Source organism: Motacilla alba, chromosome 28 (assembly GCF_015832195.1).
Source record: "Motacilla alba alba isolate MOTALB_02 chromosome 28, Motacilla_alba_V1.0_pri, whole genome shotgun sequence".
Taxonomy (NCBI): domain Eukaryota; kingdom Metazoa; phylum Chordata; class Aves; order Passeriformes; family Motacillidae; genus Motacilla; species Motacilla alba.
In genome coordinates, this window is record NC_052043.1 from 3,011,726 (window position 1) to 3,028,684 (window position 16,959).

Here is a 16,959-nt window from a genome sequence, read left to right on the forward strand (position 1 = left end):
CCTCCAAAGAAATTACTTCAGAGCTTTTGCATTTGACCCAATCTAGAGAAATCCAATGCTCCCCTGCTCTTCCTACAACTGTTACCTCCACATTCCAGCTGTGGAATGCCCTGGTCACATCTGGTTTTGTTCTCATTTAAAAGCCCAGATATTTAAGCTTGAATTTTATGCAATGACTGTTTTACAGGCAATATATTACCCACTTTTAAAACATTGTAAGTTGGGATAAAGTCCACACTCAGAATAGATCATCCCTTGAAGGACATGTCTGGAATTACAGGAGTTCATTTTCTCATGTCACACTTTCCTTGTAACATCTTGCAGATCTTTGACAGTTTAGAAGAAAAAACCCTCTGCAAGATTCAGCCTGATGCTTTGGGTATTTTAGAAAGAAACCATTTAATAACTTTACACCTTGTCTGCATCCAAGCTGTGAGCACAGGTTCTGTCATGGGGGATTTTGTCATGGGGGCACAGGGACAAACGGCTTCAGTGACCCAGAATTTTAGGCTCTGCAGTGGAAATTGTGAGGATGAGTCACTGTGGAAACCCAGGGCACCGGGAATAATTCTCTGTCTGCTCTGGGGTGCCCTGACCCCCAGGGGAGCACTGACTTTGGCCCTCATTCATGGAGAAAGTTTCCCAGATTTCAAGATAGACTGGAATCCACAAAAGTGTGAAATAGATTGTAGAGAGTAGTGTGGGTGTATCACTTGCTGAGAAATTTAGGTTCTGGGGTTTTTAGTGTGTTGTGGATGGAAGCAAGGTGGGGGGCACAGGGTGTCCTCCTGGGTTTCTTCTGCTTGGGTTTGGGTGGCATTTTGTAATTGGGCAGAACAGTCTGCATTGGGGCTCTTAGGGATCAGTTATTGTGTTAAAAGGGGAAATAATCTAGGTGCCAGCTCTTAATTGGATAGTTTAGTCTTAAAAGACCTTGTAACCAGAGATTGTTGGCCATTTTGTGCCCTCTGATGAAAAGCTGCTGAACTCACAGTAACGAGACTGTTTTACTGATAAGAAATAATAAACACTTGAGTTCGAACATGAACTACTGTCCCAAGTGCTTTCAATCCAGGCCCAGAGAAACAGACAACTGGGACTCCCACAAGTCACCTCATCTTTGTCAGACAAACAGAATCCCAGAATATCCTGATGGGAAGAGACCACAGTGATCAGTGAGGGCCTGCAGAGACACCCCAATGATCCCACCCTGAGAGGGGTGCCCAAACACTCCTGGAGCTCTGGCACCCTTGGGACCATTCCCTGGGTAACCTGGGCAGTGCCTAGCACCCTTGGGGGGGAAAAACCTTTCCCTGAGCTCCATGCCAACCCCTGGCACATCCCCTTGGGGTAATGGGATCCTTATGAGATGAGGACCACTTTAGGTTCACACAAAACCCATTTTCCCACCGGGCCGAGGTCGTTTGTTCCCGTAGATCCCAGAAGAGAAACACCTGAACCTCCTAAAGATGTTCAGCAGCTTCTGAGTGCACCAGAGATGCTGCAGCAGGGTTGCCTTTTGTTTCTTTAACTGCAGATTGGCACCAACCTGGTGCCCAGGCGCCGGGTCCTCAGCCCCATGAAGACGGAGCGGATGAGCTTCCCGAAGGAGGCGGCGTTGACGGGGTCCAGTTTGTGCTCCTGGCAGTGCCTCAGGTAATGGTTGTACAGGGAGCTCCGGGGCAGGCTCACACCTTCTGCTGTCTCGTAGTTATCCAGCAGCCACTGCAGCTTCAGGCAGGGAAAAATAAAAAAACATGCAAGTCTGAAGAGGGATGGGATGTCAGGCGAGGTCGGTGCTTAAATGTCCGGATGGAGAAATTCAAGAGAACTGAGTAATTAATTTATATGAGTTAATTAACATAATTTATGATTTATATAACTTTATGGTAGTTTATAGGATGGCAAAAGCCAGTTTATAGGATGGTAAAATCCCCCAGCACAAACAAAACCAGTCAGATTTTTCATTAAAACACAATCCTGCTGCCACCTCAGTGTCCACCTCGGGTTCGGATGAATTCCTGCAGAGCCAAAATAAAGCTGTAAAAATTCACATTTTCCAAGGAAAAGAGATCTTGAGATACTGCCTAAGAGAAATAAATTTTAGGGGAAGCAAATTGATGCAAAGTCTTTATTAATTGAAAGATTGGCATGTCTGCAACTGCTCCCTCAACAATAAAATTAATGGTTGCCAAAGCAACCTTCAAAATCTGAGGGAATCCATCTACTTTGCAAAATTTACTGTCTGAACTTCTGACATGGCTGTTGATTAAAATTTGCAATTAATATAAATTATTTATACCGAGATAGTCTGAAAGGGCAGGTCCAGCACGTGGTGACAGCACAGGAATTCAAATGCAACGCCCCCAGTCTCCTTTAATTGACTAAATGACTTCAGCATCAATAAAATGAGTGTTGTAATAATTGAATTTTGGAAGGAACTGGATGTACACATGGACTAATATCAACAGGGTGGGTAAGAGCCCTTTCACTGTCATGAGGGATGTCTGGGATGAACATTTTGCAGGCTTCCCCCTCCCTCCAGACCTCCATCCCTGCGCCAGAACCAGCTGCATTCCCACCAGAACAGGGCAAAACAGACTTGGGTTGTGGAATCCAAATATCAGCCACAGCATCTCCATATAACTGAGAGTCCAAGCAGTTATGGGAACTGAACAAGGATTTAGCCAAGGAATCAGTGGGATTTGCCAAAGCCCATGGATCTGCACCCAAACCCTCTCCACTCCCACCATTCCTCTCTTTTCTCCCATTTTCTCTTGGTGACACTGCAAGGTCCCAGTTCTCCACAAGGCTGGAGTTTTACATCAATAATTCTCTGAAAGACAACCTGAGCTGTGTGGAGACATCTCTGGCACCTCCACTGAGCTGTTCCTGTGTCCCACCCTGCTCTCACACAGAGCCTTGCAGACCCTCAGTGTGTGCTCTGTGGGTCTCCTTCACACACCCACCCTTAAACTGCTGCTGCACGAGCCAGCTGCATCCAAAACTGAAATTAAAACTATTCCTTTCAGCCTGCAGAGGAGAAGGCTCCAGGGAGAGCTCAGAGCCCCTGGCAGGGCCTGAAGGGGCTCCAGGAGAGCTGCAGAGGGACTGGGGACAAGGCCTGCAGGGACAGCACCCAGGGAATGGCTCCCACTGGGAAAGGGGAGATTTTTGTGGGATCTTGGGCAGGAATTGCTCCCTGGCAGGGTGGGCAGGCCCTGGCACAGGGTGCCCAGAGCAGCTGGGGCTGTCCCTGGATCCCTGGCAGTGCCCAAGGCCAGGCTGGACAGGGCTGGGAGCAGCCTGGGACAGTGCAAGGTGTCCCTGCCATGGCAGGGCTGGCACTGGATGGGCTTTGAGGTCCCTCCCAACCCAAACCATTTCATGATTTGTCAGCTGATCCAACCACAAATTCCCATGGCTGCACCCTCAGCTCTGGTGGACTTTGGAGCTGGAAGGAAGAAAAACCTCCTGGCCACGTGTCCCTCTGTCCTGCTTTTCAGGAGCCTCTTCTCCCCCTCCCACCTTCCCCCAGCTCCTCTCCACCCAGGGCACTCTCTGGGGTGATCCCTTCTAAGAAGTTCCCTTCTAAGAAGTTCCTTCTAAACAGTTCCAAGAGATGGCTTGGTGATGATCCATAATGACCCTTCCTGCTCCCACCTGCAGCACAGACAGCCCTGGAAGCCCCAAAAAATCATTCTGTGGCCCTGAGCCTCCCCCAGGCATTCAGTTTCCTCAAGCAAAAGTGGACCCCGGTGGTTTTGCCACAAAGCACCAGCAGGAATTCAGTTTTTAAGTTGTCCACATTAATTTTGGCCCATCCCCTATGTTTAAGAGATTATTGCTTAAGATCCTTTCACATTTTTAAAGCAGGTATTTTACTTATCCAGTGGAAGATACTGAATGTGCATCAGCTATTTATCCCCTAAATCTTAAGCCTTAAGCCTTAAAAAAAAATATTAAAGTTGTGTATTGCAATGGAAAATCCAGATACAGATAAACCCTCTCATTTAAACTTGATCCTGGGCATTTTTATTCTAATCTCTGATATTTCTAGAAGATTCCCTTCATCTCCCAGCTTCCTCTTCCTGCAAATGTCTTTTTATATTCCCTCAAACATTGCAGAGTTTCACAATATGAACTCCCACTATTGAATTAGAAATTTATTATGAAGAACACAAAAGAGCTTGAACCAGGGATCTGTCAGAATATAAATAATTTTCCAAACGTGATTTTTGTTCTTCCTGCACAACTAATAACACACCGGGCACTTAAAATGAGAAAATTAAAAACTTTTTTCCATTTGAATCTCTTCTGTTTGCTGTCTGAATTTTGTTCAGTTGTGACAATCAGATATTCCCCAGTTTATTTCTGTTTATGCCACAATCAGGTTCAATAAAATCAATCTCAGCCATATGCTGCTGTGGTTGTAATTGGCACTACAGGGGAACATTTAATTTTCATTTCTACCTTAACTTTATTTCTATCTGACTGTTTGAAAAAAAACACTGGCAAAAACCTTATCCTGGTTTGATCCAAGGGTGGGAAAAGCCACTCATGGGGCTGGCTGAGAAAATAAAAACCTTTATTTGGAGATGTTCCCTTGTGGCCCCTCTATGAAATACAAAACAGAAGCCATTTGTGGGTCACATTTAAGGTGTTTTTAGCTGGGACCACGAGCAGCAGGCTCCTAAATTTCCACTCAGTCGAGCTCAGAGTTAGGACAGAGCCATCCACTCACAGGAAAGAATTCCAGTGAGGGTTATCTGGTGGTTTTTGGTATTTCATTTTGCATACAATGAGGAAAAATGACATTTTCTCCTCCTACTCGTGCTGTGGACATCCCACAGCCACAGGGCCTCAACTCCTCCAACTTCAGGCTCTTGTGTACAAAAACTGCAAAAAATTATTTTTCTCCGATTTCTTTGCATCATCTACAAGCTCATAACTGGCAAAGAAATAATCCCAATCCCAAAGAAATAATCCCAGAAATAATGCCACTGTCAGCTGCAGTCACACACTGACGTGGTTTCATCAGAACCAGCCTGCAACTGGGGCTCAGCAGGAGCTTCACCTCCCCACTGCATCTTTCAAATGCACTTAAAAATCCTCCCAGGGAGGTCTGGAAGCCAAATTCAGTTATCAAGCTCCATTTCATATTGATTTTAGTTAAATTATGTGAAAAATTCCCTCTGGGTTGAGATACCTTTAATTGTCCTCTTATTTTTTTTTTTTTAACCCCAAAGATTCCTGGCATGAACCATCTGCTGATGGCAACAAAATGAACCTCATCATCCCAAGAATTTGCACATTTCCAGAAAGCCAGATTTAAAACAAGGGACAGAAGACAATGAAGAACTCTGCAACCTCAAGACTCAAAGCAGTGAAGTCACAACTAAGTGCAACTGGCAGCACCTCCCCATTTGCTCTTGCTTTTGTCAAGCTGGAATTTGCTTTCAGCCTTGACAAATTGCAGTCCCCTGCTCCTCCAGCACAAGCCTGCCAATCCTGTGTGCCAGCCATGGGGAAACTGGGATGGGAAAAGCTCTCCCTGCTGTTGTGGTTCTGTTCTTTGCCATGAAGAGCTGGGAACTGGAACATCCTGGAGAGCAGAACCCTTTCGGACCACAGCAAGAGCTGGGCTCAGCACTGGTGGTCACTGGGATGTCCCACAGCTGCACTGGGAGCCAGCTCTGGCCACCTGCAGTCTCCAGGTGGTGGCTGCTCCATCCCTGGAGCATCCAAGGCTGATTGGACAGAGCTCTGAGCATCCCTGGAGCATTCAAGGCTGGCTGGACAGAGCTCTGAGCATCCCTGGAGCATCCAAGGCTGGCTGGGCAGAGCTCTGAGCATCCCTGGACCATCCAAGGCTGGGATGGGCAGAGCTCTGAGCACCCAAGGCTGGTTGGGCAGAGCTCTGAGCATCCCTGGAGCACCCAAGGCTGGTTGGGCAGAGCTCTGAGCATCCTTGGAGTACCCAAGGCTGGTTGGACAGAGCTCTGAGCATCCCTGGAGTACCCAAGGCTGGTTGGACAGAGCTCTGAGCATCCAAGGCTGGGCTGGGCAGAGCTCTGAGCATCCCTGGAGCACCCAAGGCTGGTTGGGCAGAGCTCTGAGCACCCTGATCTGGTGGAAGATGTCCCTGCCCATGGCAGGAGGTTGGAATTAAACGAGAATGAGCTTTTAGGTCCTTTCCAACCCAAACCATCCTGGTCCAGCTCCTGCTCACATCAGGGTGAGATTCCCTTCCATGGGCTCAGGTCGCTCACTGCAGCCCAGTGCCTCACTCAGAGGAGTCCTAAAAGAACCTCCCCATGCAGAGCCTCCCTGGGCAATGGCACTGCAGCTCCTCCAGCTCTGGAACTGCCTGATCTGGCTCCCCAGGGTGCTGTGTCCCTTCACTGCTCATCCCCCTTTTTTATTCCCACATGTCCCCAGACACCTCCCTGAGCAGGGACACTGGGGACAGCAAGGACCTGTAGTGTTCCTCAGCCCAGGACCTGCACCTTGTGCCTGGAGCAGCACCTTCAGAGGGACCAGCTGGGGGTGGATGTGTCACTCAGGCTCAGGAAACAAACAAACTCCTCAGGAAGGAGTTTGTTTGCTCCACAGTTTGTAAGAGCACTTAAACCTCAGGCCAGACTATGAACCACGGCCTAGAACCAGGGACACCAAGGACCTACAACCAGGGACATCAAGTTCTGCTCTTCTACCCTGCAAGACCAGGGTGGGGCAGGTCTGATCAGGGGCTGGATGAGGCCCCCACTCCATCCTGCACAGCTTGGGGTCAGTGAAATCTCTTTTCTACCTTTTGCTCTCTTTCCTCTGCCCTTTCCCTGATTTTTTTTCAAACCTTGTCCTCGATGAACAAGAAAAATCCTGCAGAGCAACACAATCCTTGTGCAGCACTTGAGGAGTGCCCAGCCTGGGGTGGGAGGGATGCTCAGAACAGGAACTGCCTGATCCTGCAGGTTTGTGTTTCCCCAGGTACAACCAGAAACCTTCACTCTCCACCAGCTGAAATAAAGTTTGAGCTCCCCCAGGAGCCCTGGCCTGGAGCTTGACACCAGAATCAAGAATCAGACTGGTTTAAAGTTCCTTTTGTTGTCTCAGGATATTTATCTAGGGTGAAGAAGCCAAAGATTTTTATTTTTTTGCCCTAAGAATGACAACAAACCAGCCCCTAAGCCCAGAGAAAACCTGCTAGAGTAGAGAAACACCACTTTGTGCATGACATTGATGGGTGCAGGACATGCTTGAGCTTCATCCAAACACAGGGAAACAAAGTCCAGGGACTCCAACGTGACCTGGATCAACCCAAATCTCACCCAAGCATGTGCTCATCCCTCAGTGTTCCTGCATGGGAGCCACAAACCAGGATGCAAAGGCCCAGCAGAACAGTGGGAATATCACACAAAGCAGGGAAATCGCTGGCAGAGTGAGAGAGGCCCAGCACATGGATTTAGCACAGCATTGTGACAGGAATGGGCTTCCTGAGGCACAGAGAGAAGGAAAAAAAGGCATTCAGAGGCTTTTGGTGTGTGCTGGCTGAGGGGCATCTGTCACAATTCACACCAAGTCATGGCTCTGGATTTACAAGTAATTTTCCAGCCACGTTTCAGTTCCAGTGAAAGGAAAAGAACTTCCTGCAATGTGTTTATCTGATTGCCAGCAATTTCCATCGCAAGGCAGACGAAATAAATAAACACATATTTCTATTTATTATAAATAAATAACAGACTCCTGAGCATCTCAGCAGCAATCATTATCATATGGCACTTTTTGCAGCCCATTTTTCCTTGGGAATGGGCTGGCTTGGGCAGCACAGCTCAATCACAGGCTGCTTTTGAGTGCCTCATGCTGTTGAATACACCACAGAAATAATTCTCCTACCAAAGCAGGGGAAAAGGTTGTAAATTCTGATTGTAACTTACATGGCTGTTGAGCAAACTGCTTTTGTGTGATGTAATCCCTTCATTTTTTTGTAGGTTTTCAATCGCCATTTCAAGCTAAAGAAAAACGTGCACAGGAGAGAGAGAGAGAAAAAAAAAAGGAAAAAGAAAGGAAATCAGATAGTTAGCAACAGCCAGGATTATTGTTTCTTTATTATTATTTGAATGATTAATGCTTTATATCAACAAGCTGATGAAAAAGAGGCAAACAGATGTGGATGGAGCTGCAGAGGCGTTACTGGGACATGCAAATGGACACACAGCAGGAATCCCCACAGGGGTGACAAAGCAAGGCCAGGGGGGTTTATCTTCCACTAAAAGCACTGCCTATTTATTTAAAAAAAGCCATTTTCCTCCTCTTTTTCTCTTCCTGCTGAGAGCAAACCATCACCAGGCAGATCCACTGCAGAGACTGGCTGCAGAGCTGGACCCAGGACTTCCAAGGAAAGCTGGCAGTAATGACTTGGTTACTGTCACCCCTTCATATTTTGTCAAAAAACCTAAAAATTAAATAAAGCTGGGGTGCAAGGAGAGTGCATGAACTGGAACGGTCAGAGGCTGGCTGCAGAGTTGTACCCAGGCTTTCCAAGGACTGCTGGCAATAATGACTTGGTCGCCTCTTCCAATTTTGTCAAAAACCCTAAAAAATTAAATAAAGCTGGGGTGCAAGGAGAGTGCACAAACAGGAATGGATGAGGGCTCTCTGCTGCTGAGAGCTGCAAAGGGAAGAAGGCAGGAGCCAGCTTTCAGTTGGGTGAGTTCTCCCCCAGAAGCCAGGATGGAACATTTGGTGCTGCCTGAGCTGGTTTCTATTGATCTCAGAGCAGCCAAGGTGAGGCCTTCTGCCTCCTGAGGAGCCCCTCAGCCCCTGGCTGCCTCCTGCTCCCCTTCAGCCCAGCTGTGGCTGCTGCCTTGTCCCTCAAGCCTCTCCTGAACCCTTCTTGTCTTCATTCTGCTGCTGGGGCAGAACCTGGGAAGCTCCTTCAGCAGGTGGCTGCTGGTCCCAAAGCTCCAGCGCTCCTCTACAAGCTTTTTTTGAGGAAAAAAAAAATCCTCAAACCTCCCCAAACCCCACATTAGAGCCTGGCAGGAGCAGAACCTGTTTGTCTCCAGCAGATGTTCCCAAACCTCCTTTGGGGTGTCCCAAACCCCGTTATCTGTGCCCTGGCAGGACAAGCACACAGAACCTGCAGCAGAGCTCTGCTCCCTGTCCTCAGTTAACACCTTGTGGGCACACCCACAAAGATCTGCAGATGATCTGTCCGTGGCCTCCTGCCCACGCTGACAGCCTGCACTGACTCACCCCACACTGGAGATTAGGGCTGAGATAAACCCAGCCCTTCACAAAGCCAGGCTCTGTCACAGCGGGGTGGCAGAGCAGAACAGACCAAACCCAGCTTCTGAAGGGACATCCAGCCACCACAGGCACTGTGCCACATCCACTGTGAAGGTGGCACCACCTCCAGCACACTCCTTTGGTTCCCACCCCGAACTGGAGTCACTTCTGGAGGGGTTCTCACCCAATTCAGGCTCAGATTAGTGGGGTTTCAGTGCCTCACACCTCACCCAGTCCAGGCTCAGATTAGTGGGGTTTCACTGCCTCACATCTCCCCCAATTCAGGCTCAGATTAGTGGGGTTTCAGTGCCTCACACCTCACCCAGTCCAGGCTCAGATTAGTGGGGTTTCAGTGCCTCACATCTCCCCCAGTCCAGGCTCAGATTAGTGGGGTTTCAGTGCCTCACATCTCCCCCAGTCCAGGCTCAGATTAGTGGGGTTTCAGTGCCTCACACCTCACCCAGTCCAGGCTCAGATTAGTGGGGTTTCACTGCCTCACACCTCACCCAGTCCAGGCTCAGATTAGTGGGGTTTCACTGCCTCACACCGTGATGGACCATCAGGAAGCACAGCCTGAGTGCTGACACAGCCTTCAGGAAATGAGTCAGAGGCAGAGGGAGACCCAATTTCCTTCCTCTGCTCAGGGGCTGTTTGAGCAGCAGCTCTGAGGCAAGCACAGAAATGCTGCCTGGCCTTTTGCTGCTGGCAGCTGTCCCATCCTAAAGGACACCTTCATCTGCAATAAAAACTGCTACAGGGGAAAGACCAAAAGCTCTTCGGCAGCTCTGCAGGAAGGTGAAGAGCTCTGAGCACCCACTTGTGGGAGGTCTCAAGGATTTCCTCTCTTGGTCCAGACTAATTTAGGTGAAGATTAATAGTGCTGCGTTGGCACAGGTATGGAATGTTCCCTGTGCTGTTTCAGCCCATCTGGTGGAGCAGAACATTGGTGTTCCAGCAGAGAGGGAAGGTTTCCTAAGAGGTTTCCTGAAGTACCTGAAGATTTTTCTTTAGTGCACACACAGACTTTACCAAACACCTCTCAGCCTCCTGAGGCAGCTCTTGGACCACCGCTAATCCTGAAGTATTCCCTTGTTTCCATTCTCCTCTGGAGGTGCCCTCCAAGCCCTCAACACCTCCAATCCCTCTCCTTCCCCACCACTGACCACTCTGATGTCCATCCCCAAGGCCAGGGCAAACCCTTTGGCTTCCCTGGCTCCATCTGCACGAGCTCTGCTTTCCTTTCCTCCCACAGAGCTCCCAATCCTGCCCCACCACGTTCTGCCAGAGCCCCTCTGGCCTCTTTAACACCTTTCCCAGTCTCTCTTTAGGCTGGACACTAAAACAGAAAATAAAGTTCCTGCCCATGGATTTGATTCAGTCCCTGCTCTCCTCAAGCCCCCCATTCCTTCTGGGGGGTGCCCAGAGCAGCTGGGGCTGCCCTGGATCCCTGGCAGTGCCCAAGGCCAGGCTGGACAGGGCTTGGAGCAGCCTGGGACAGTGGAAGGTGTCCCTGCCATGGCAGGGGTGGCACTGGGTGGGCTCTAAGGTCCCAAACCAAATGACTCCAGGATTAGTTCCAAGCAGTCCAGGCTCTGCTCCATCCCCCTCTGACCCTGGTCTGAGCTGGAAGGACTGAGAGCCACACGCAGCCACAGCCCTGGACTGCCTGCCAGGCTCTTTCCCCCCTTTTCCAGCCCTTCCTTAGATTTTGTGTTAAAATATCTTCAGAAAGCTCATTTGGACATGCAACAGAGGGGATTTATCTCAGACATATTTCCATAAAGGTCACTTTCTAAGGTCTGGGGTTTTTTTGTTTGGTTTTTGTTTGTTTGTTTGGGTTTTTGTTGTTTTTGTTTGTTTTTTTTCTGAACAGCCTTATCTCATGTAATAACCATCAACTAATTCCATTCATGGGATATTTCTACTGACATATTTTCCACTTGGGCTTTTATATTGTGCTCATCACCATGGAAATTACAAAAACCCCAAACCACAACAACACCAAAAAAATCCCCCAAAATCCAAGAGTAAAATTGTGCAGTTTTGTAAGATGCAGTCCCACACAGGTGATGCTTCCAAATAACAATTTTGAGCAAAAACCAAATGGTCCAGTGCTAATTTTTAACTATGAGCAGTGAAAATACACACAGAGACAAAATTCTCACCCAAGGAAAGAACCTCAGCATCTGTCATTTTCTCTTCCACCCAAACCAAGGACTTTTCCCCTATGCCTACTCAAGGCAGAGCACATTTACTATGGGACCAGAACAACCTTTCAAGGCACAAAGATTCAAAAAACATAAAATTTATATTCAAAAGCTCAGTGGAAAAAAAAAAGCACAACTTAACAGGCCAGATTTACATGAGTTCTCAGCAGCAACAGCTCCTGTTTTTCTCCCTAGTGATGCTGCTCACATTTTAAATTCTGGCTACATACCCTGAATTACACCTACACCAGTATTTATATTTATATATGAATGCATAAACACACAGAAGTCTGCAGAGGGAGGTGAGCAGTGTCCCAGGAAATGAGCTGCAAGCTCTCCTGGCAGCTGCTGAGGGCTGGGAGATTCCCAAATCAAAGCCCTTACTGCAAAAAGGCTGTTTTGGGTGAAGAGCTGTGAGCCCTCAGTCCCACACAGCTGTGCTCCCAGCGCCTGCCACCTCAGCTGGCAGCTGGAGGGACACGACTGAAAGAAATCAGAACTTTAAACCGTTTCTGTTTGATCAATATCACCCCTAAAAGACATTTTCTAAACATATGGCAAGGACAGAATACACAATGGTGTAGGAGATATACACACAAAGGCTTTTTGATCACTGTGCACTCAGCATGATCAGCTTGACATAACTTATGTGCTAATTATCCAATGGGTTAAGGAAGAATTTCTCAGGCCTCTTCATAATTGAAGACATATTTCAATCTTTTGGGTAAGCACGTGCGAGATGTTTGACTCAGCAGAAAATGTAAATAGAGACAAATTTACAGTAGAAAATGTAAACAGAGACAAATCTTTAAAAACCAAAATATTTTGTTTGGGAGGGGAAAAAAACCCAAACCAAATCAAATGCTTTATTAATATTTGCATGATTAATGCTTTCTCTTTTCCAATGCTGCTGATCATTTCAGTGAGCTGAGCGAGAGGGACAATCCAAACTGAAGAATTAGTGTAGTACACCAGTGTCTATTCTCCCCCTTGCACTCATAGCAGGTTACAGACATAAACAGTGATAATGCCAGGTCAGTTTAATTTGCTGAAGGCTTTTCAGTTCCCTTGGGAATCATTGCTGGCCCCCGAGCTGTGGTGCCTGCAGGGCTACATACCGTTGCTGGAGAGGAGCGTGAGGTGTGTGACAGAGAATGTCTAGAGTTCTCCAGCCCCCCATGAATGAGATAGGCGCCCGAGCCGGAGAGGATCTGACTTCCCCCAATGTCCATGGTGATGCCCACCATGTTGTGAGAGGGAATGGCTGTAGGAGAGGATGTCGCTGTAGTCACCTGAGCTCCTCCTCCTCCTCCTCCTCCCTGCGCTTCGAAATAGGGCGCGGCGCTGGCGGGGGCGTAAATCTGCGCCTCGCTGCTGTAGGAGTAGGCAGCTCGTCTGTGCAGGGGACAAAAGAGAGGAGCTGGCAGAGGGAACCCTGTGCTGGACAGCTTCAGAAAGCTGGGTGAGTGTCAGAAAACCCCGGGTGTTATAGGGTAGCCCCTGTGTTCACCACTGAGATGATTCTTGTTCGTAGGCATGGTAAGGTGGGAACAAGAAACACACCACCTCCATCATCCCTCAGTTGTTTCTCAATCCAACAGAGACTAAAGAGCAAAACCAAATTAACCTCTGTAATCCCATTTTGTCCATTTCCAAATAAAAATTTTCCTGTTCCCACTGTAAGATTATTCTTGTTGTTCGTGACCCCATAAGCATGGTAAGGTGGGAACAGAAACATACCACCTCCATCATCCCTCAGTTGTTTCTTAATCCAACAGAGACTAAAGAGCAAGACCAAATTAACCTCTGTAATCCCAATTTGTCCAATTCCAAATAAAACTTTTCCTGTTCCCACTGTAAGATTACAGCCCTGCTGAGGGTGGCAACCCCAGAGGCATAGGTAAGTGGGAAGAGAAAGCCACAAAGCTTCTCTGTGCAGGGGACAAAAGAGAGGAGCTGGCAGAGGGAATCCTGTGCTGGACAGCTTCTGAAAGCTGGACAAGTGTCAGAAAAACCCCAGTGTTATAGGGTAGCCCCTGTAAATTATAGCCCTGCTGTGGGTGGCAACCCCAGAGGCATGGTAAAGTGGGAACAAGAAAGCCACACCACACCTCCATCATCCCTCAGTGTCTCTTAATCCAACAGAGACTAAAGAGCAAGACCAAATTAACCTCTGTAATCCCATTTTGTCCATTTCCAGATAAAATTCTTCCTGTTCCCACTGTAAGATTATTCTTGTTGTTTGCAACCCCATAGGCATGGTAAGGTGGGAACAAGACAGCCACACCAGACCTCCATCATCCTTCAGCTGTCTCTTAATCCAACAGAGATTGAAGAGCAAGAACCAATTGGCCTCTGTAATCCCATTTTGTCCATTTCCAAATAAATTTTTTCCTGTTCCCACTGTCCTCGCCCACATCAACAGATGCTGGTAAAAATTATTTTCATTTCTTTTTTTGAGAAGTAAGGGTAAATGATCCAAATCAAAAATAAGAGTTCATTGTTCGAGCCAAATGACTTACAGAAAAGAGGGTTTGTTACAGATAAGTAATGTCATAGCTAGCTCTCATAATTAAGAGATATTTTGTAAATGAGCCACGTGTCTGGTAGTCATGGGGACTCCCAGTGCTGAAAACATTTTCCTTATTCAAAAAATGAATTTAAAAATTATTTTAAAAAATTATTAAATTCCTTATTCAAAAAAAAAAATCTTTGTTGTAATTTTTGTTAAGGTTTAATAAACCTTTGAAACTGTAAAAGTGAGCAGCTGTTTCTCACAGAGGGGTTTGCTCTCTTGGAATGGGATCGATCGGCCCCGCAGCACCAGCTCACAGGGAGGGCAGTTCCTTGTGAGGAACTGGGGTGAAGAAGGCCAAAAGGAGGCACAAAATGGGGCACAGCAGGCAGGAGGAAGAGGAAATTCTAAGAATGGAGAGGCCTGGGCACAGCTGTGGCTGCCCCTGGATCCCTGGAAGTGTCCAAGGCCAGGCTGGACCAGGCTCGGAGCAGCCTGGGAGGGTGGAAGGTGCTGGGGAGTTGGAAGGAGATGGGCTTGAAGGTGTTTTCCAACCCAAGCCATTCTGGGATTCCTTGACTCTATAAAATCTTCCAACAGCCCCTTTTTCCTCTAGAAGTTCCACTCCTAAAGCTGCCCACGTCACCACACAAAGCCCTCAGCACGGGGAGAGCCAGGCCAGGATTCCCTGGAGAACAGCCCCTCCATGAGGACAACACCCCCAGGGCTGGAAACCACCCTCACACCCACCACAACACCTGAAGCAGCTCCTCCTCTTCCTCCTTCCACGGTGGGGCTGGGGTGGAAGGAGCCTGGGGGAGGGAAGGGCTGGGAGTGGGGCAGCTCAGAGAGGTCCTTACATGGTTCCGTTGGTATAAACAGCTTCTCCTCCTTCCACATACTGCACCTGGGCTGGGTACACGTGCTGCACAGACTGCACCTGCAACGGGCAGCAAGAGGTCAGGGATTGCTCAGGAACTGCTGGTTACACTGCACAGCTCCAGCCTTACCTTAAAAAAAAATAAAAACTAAAAAAACAATGCAAAAAACCACACCCTCCCCTCCCCTCCATGCTTAGGAATGCCCAAGAAAGGAGGGTTTTATTGTCAAAGGTCAAGTTAAAAGAGATAAAAAAGTGGTTGCTGCATGAGAAGTGGAAACAATGGAGCTGGGTTTCCTCTGGACACGTGTCTTGGGGCTGACTACCAGGGGTGAGCTCATGCTGCAGCCTTTCCTTCAGAGGGGAGCCTGGCAGCAGTGTCAGGCTGCACCCCAGCCCCTTTTTTGTTGCTCTGGGAGGGAAGGAATTGCCCTCTGTCAATTTTTTCTCCCACTAGAAATGGGGAAACCAAACAAAAAAATCACTAAAGGAAAAAAATTAAGAGGGTCAGACTTGCTGTTCACATGGAGCAGCACCACATCTCCCTGGTTTCTTAGGAAACAAGCCCTGGAAAAGGCAAAGTTCAAACAAATAAAAACACTTGCACATCTCTCTGGCACCAAACCTTTCTATGGAGCCACGTGCTGGCAGTAAATTTGTTTAAATTAAAAAAAACCCAAACATTTTATCTCTAAAAAACATCTTTACCAAAGGATTTAATTTTAATTTAACTTTGATTTAATAAATGCTTTTAAATTAAAGTTGAAAGCATCCATCAAATCTTCAAATACATGAAAGGCAACTGCTACAGCAAAGGTTCTTCCTAAACTTCAAATATCTTGAGAGTTTCTTTTGTCATCAGTCTAAGAAAGGAGAGAGCTGGAGAAAGTGATGCCAGCCCTCTGACTGCCCACAAGTCTTTAATTAAGATTTTTCTAGATGTGGCACAGTTTCAGAGGTGGGACTGGGGACCTGTTGGTGCAGGGGTGTCTGTCCCCAGGGTTCATTACCTGCTGTGGAACCTGCTGGACTCTGGGAACAGAGATTTGCTGCATCTGTGCCCCTTTGGGAGCGGAGCCCGTGGCCTGGACCAAAACCCTCTGCAAGAAGAAGATACAGGAAGAGACAATTTCAGTCCATGGCACAGCTGAGCCAGGTGTTCCCTGCCCAGATTTCATGGCCAGCTTGCCTCTGACACCAGCAGCAGCAGTGGCATCCTGTGATTAGTGTCCCTGTGGTCCCCACCCTCCCCGTGGGGTGCACCAGCCTGACCTCAGCCCCCTGAATTTGGGCAAATTTCTGACAGGAATCATCTTCCCATGAAAGGAAGCAGCAGTTCATTGATAAGCTCAGCCACAGCTGAACAAGAATCACTCCTCACACTCCACATTTGGCCGCCAAGTTCCTCCTCTAAGAGCTGCTCAACCCAAGCACACTCTGCCTCCTGCAACAAGAAATCCCAGCCAGCTTCTGCCAGCACCAAAGCTCAGGGGTTCTGCTTCTCCCTGCAGTGCCACCAAGGGCACAGGGACATTCCTGGCACGTCCATCATCCCTGCCTTACACTGCCCTTTCAGTGTGAGGTTGTCAGCACATCTCAGAGTGCCCAGCACCTTCAGGTGCAGCAGCACAAACCTGGGGATGTGGTGGATGGAGAGAAGGGATGCAGTGGGAGCAGAGCCAAGCATCTCCATGGCCTCTCAATCCTTCTCCAAGGAGACACATCCTTTAAAAACACCCAGGAGATTGGGCCAACAGAACAAAGAGCCAGAAAACAATCCCAGAAGCAACCTTGAGAACTACTGGCTACCTGGATATTTATGATAACCATCATAAATAACTTCCATGGATAACTACCATGATATTTATGATTTTTAGCCCTCCCAACATATCTATGTAACAACCAGAAATCCAGTTCCAGCAGAATTACAGGTTTATGACAATTGCCCAGACCTCCAGGCAGCTGCTCCACCTGCAGTCCCCAGGCTGCATTCCCTGGAGATCCTGCACTGAGCTCCTACACTTATTTCAGCCATCACCTGGCCTGTTTTCCCTCACCAGTGCAGG

The 16,959-nt window shown here is 48.0% G+C and overlaps 1 protein-coding gene across 5 annotated transcripts in view; it reads right to left on the reverse strand.

Moving 5' to 3' along the window:
• RFX2 (regulatory factor X2) overlaps positions 1-16,959 on the reverse strand; it is a 33,017-nt gene that overhangs the window by 12,851 nt on the left and 3,207 nt on the right. For 2 of the 5 annotated variants that reach the window (XM_038164000.1, XM_038164002.1), the window contains exons 2-6: positions 15,904-15,993; positions 14,874-14,953; positions 12,617-12,893; positions 7,938-8,012; positions 1,550-1,731 (exon numbers count right to left, since the gene is read on the reverse strand). In XM_038164000.1, the coding sequence (XP_038019928.1) occupies positions 1,550-1,731; positions 7,938-8,012; positions 12,617-12,893; positions 14,874-14,953; positions 15,904-15,993 (704 nt within the window). The remainder of the gene's footprint in view (positions 1-1,549; positions 1,732-7,937; positions 8,013-12,616; positions 12,894-14,873; positions 14,954-15,903; positions 15,994-16,959) is intronic. The other 3 variants (XM_038164004.1, XM_038164005.1, XM_038164003.1) reach the window with 3 other exon arrangements.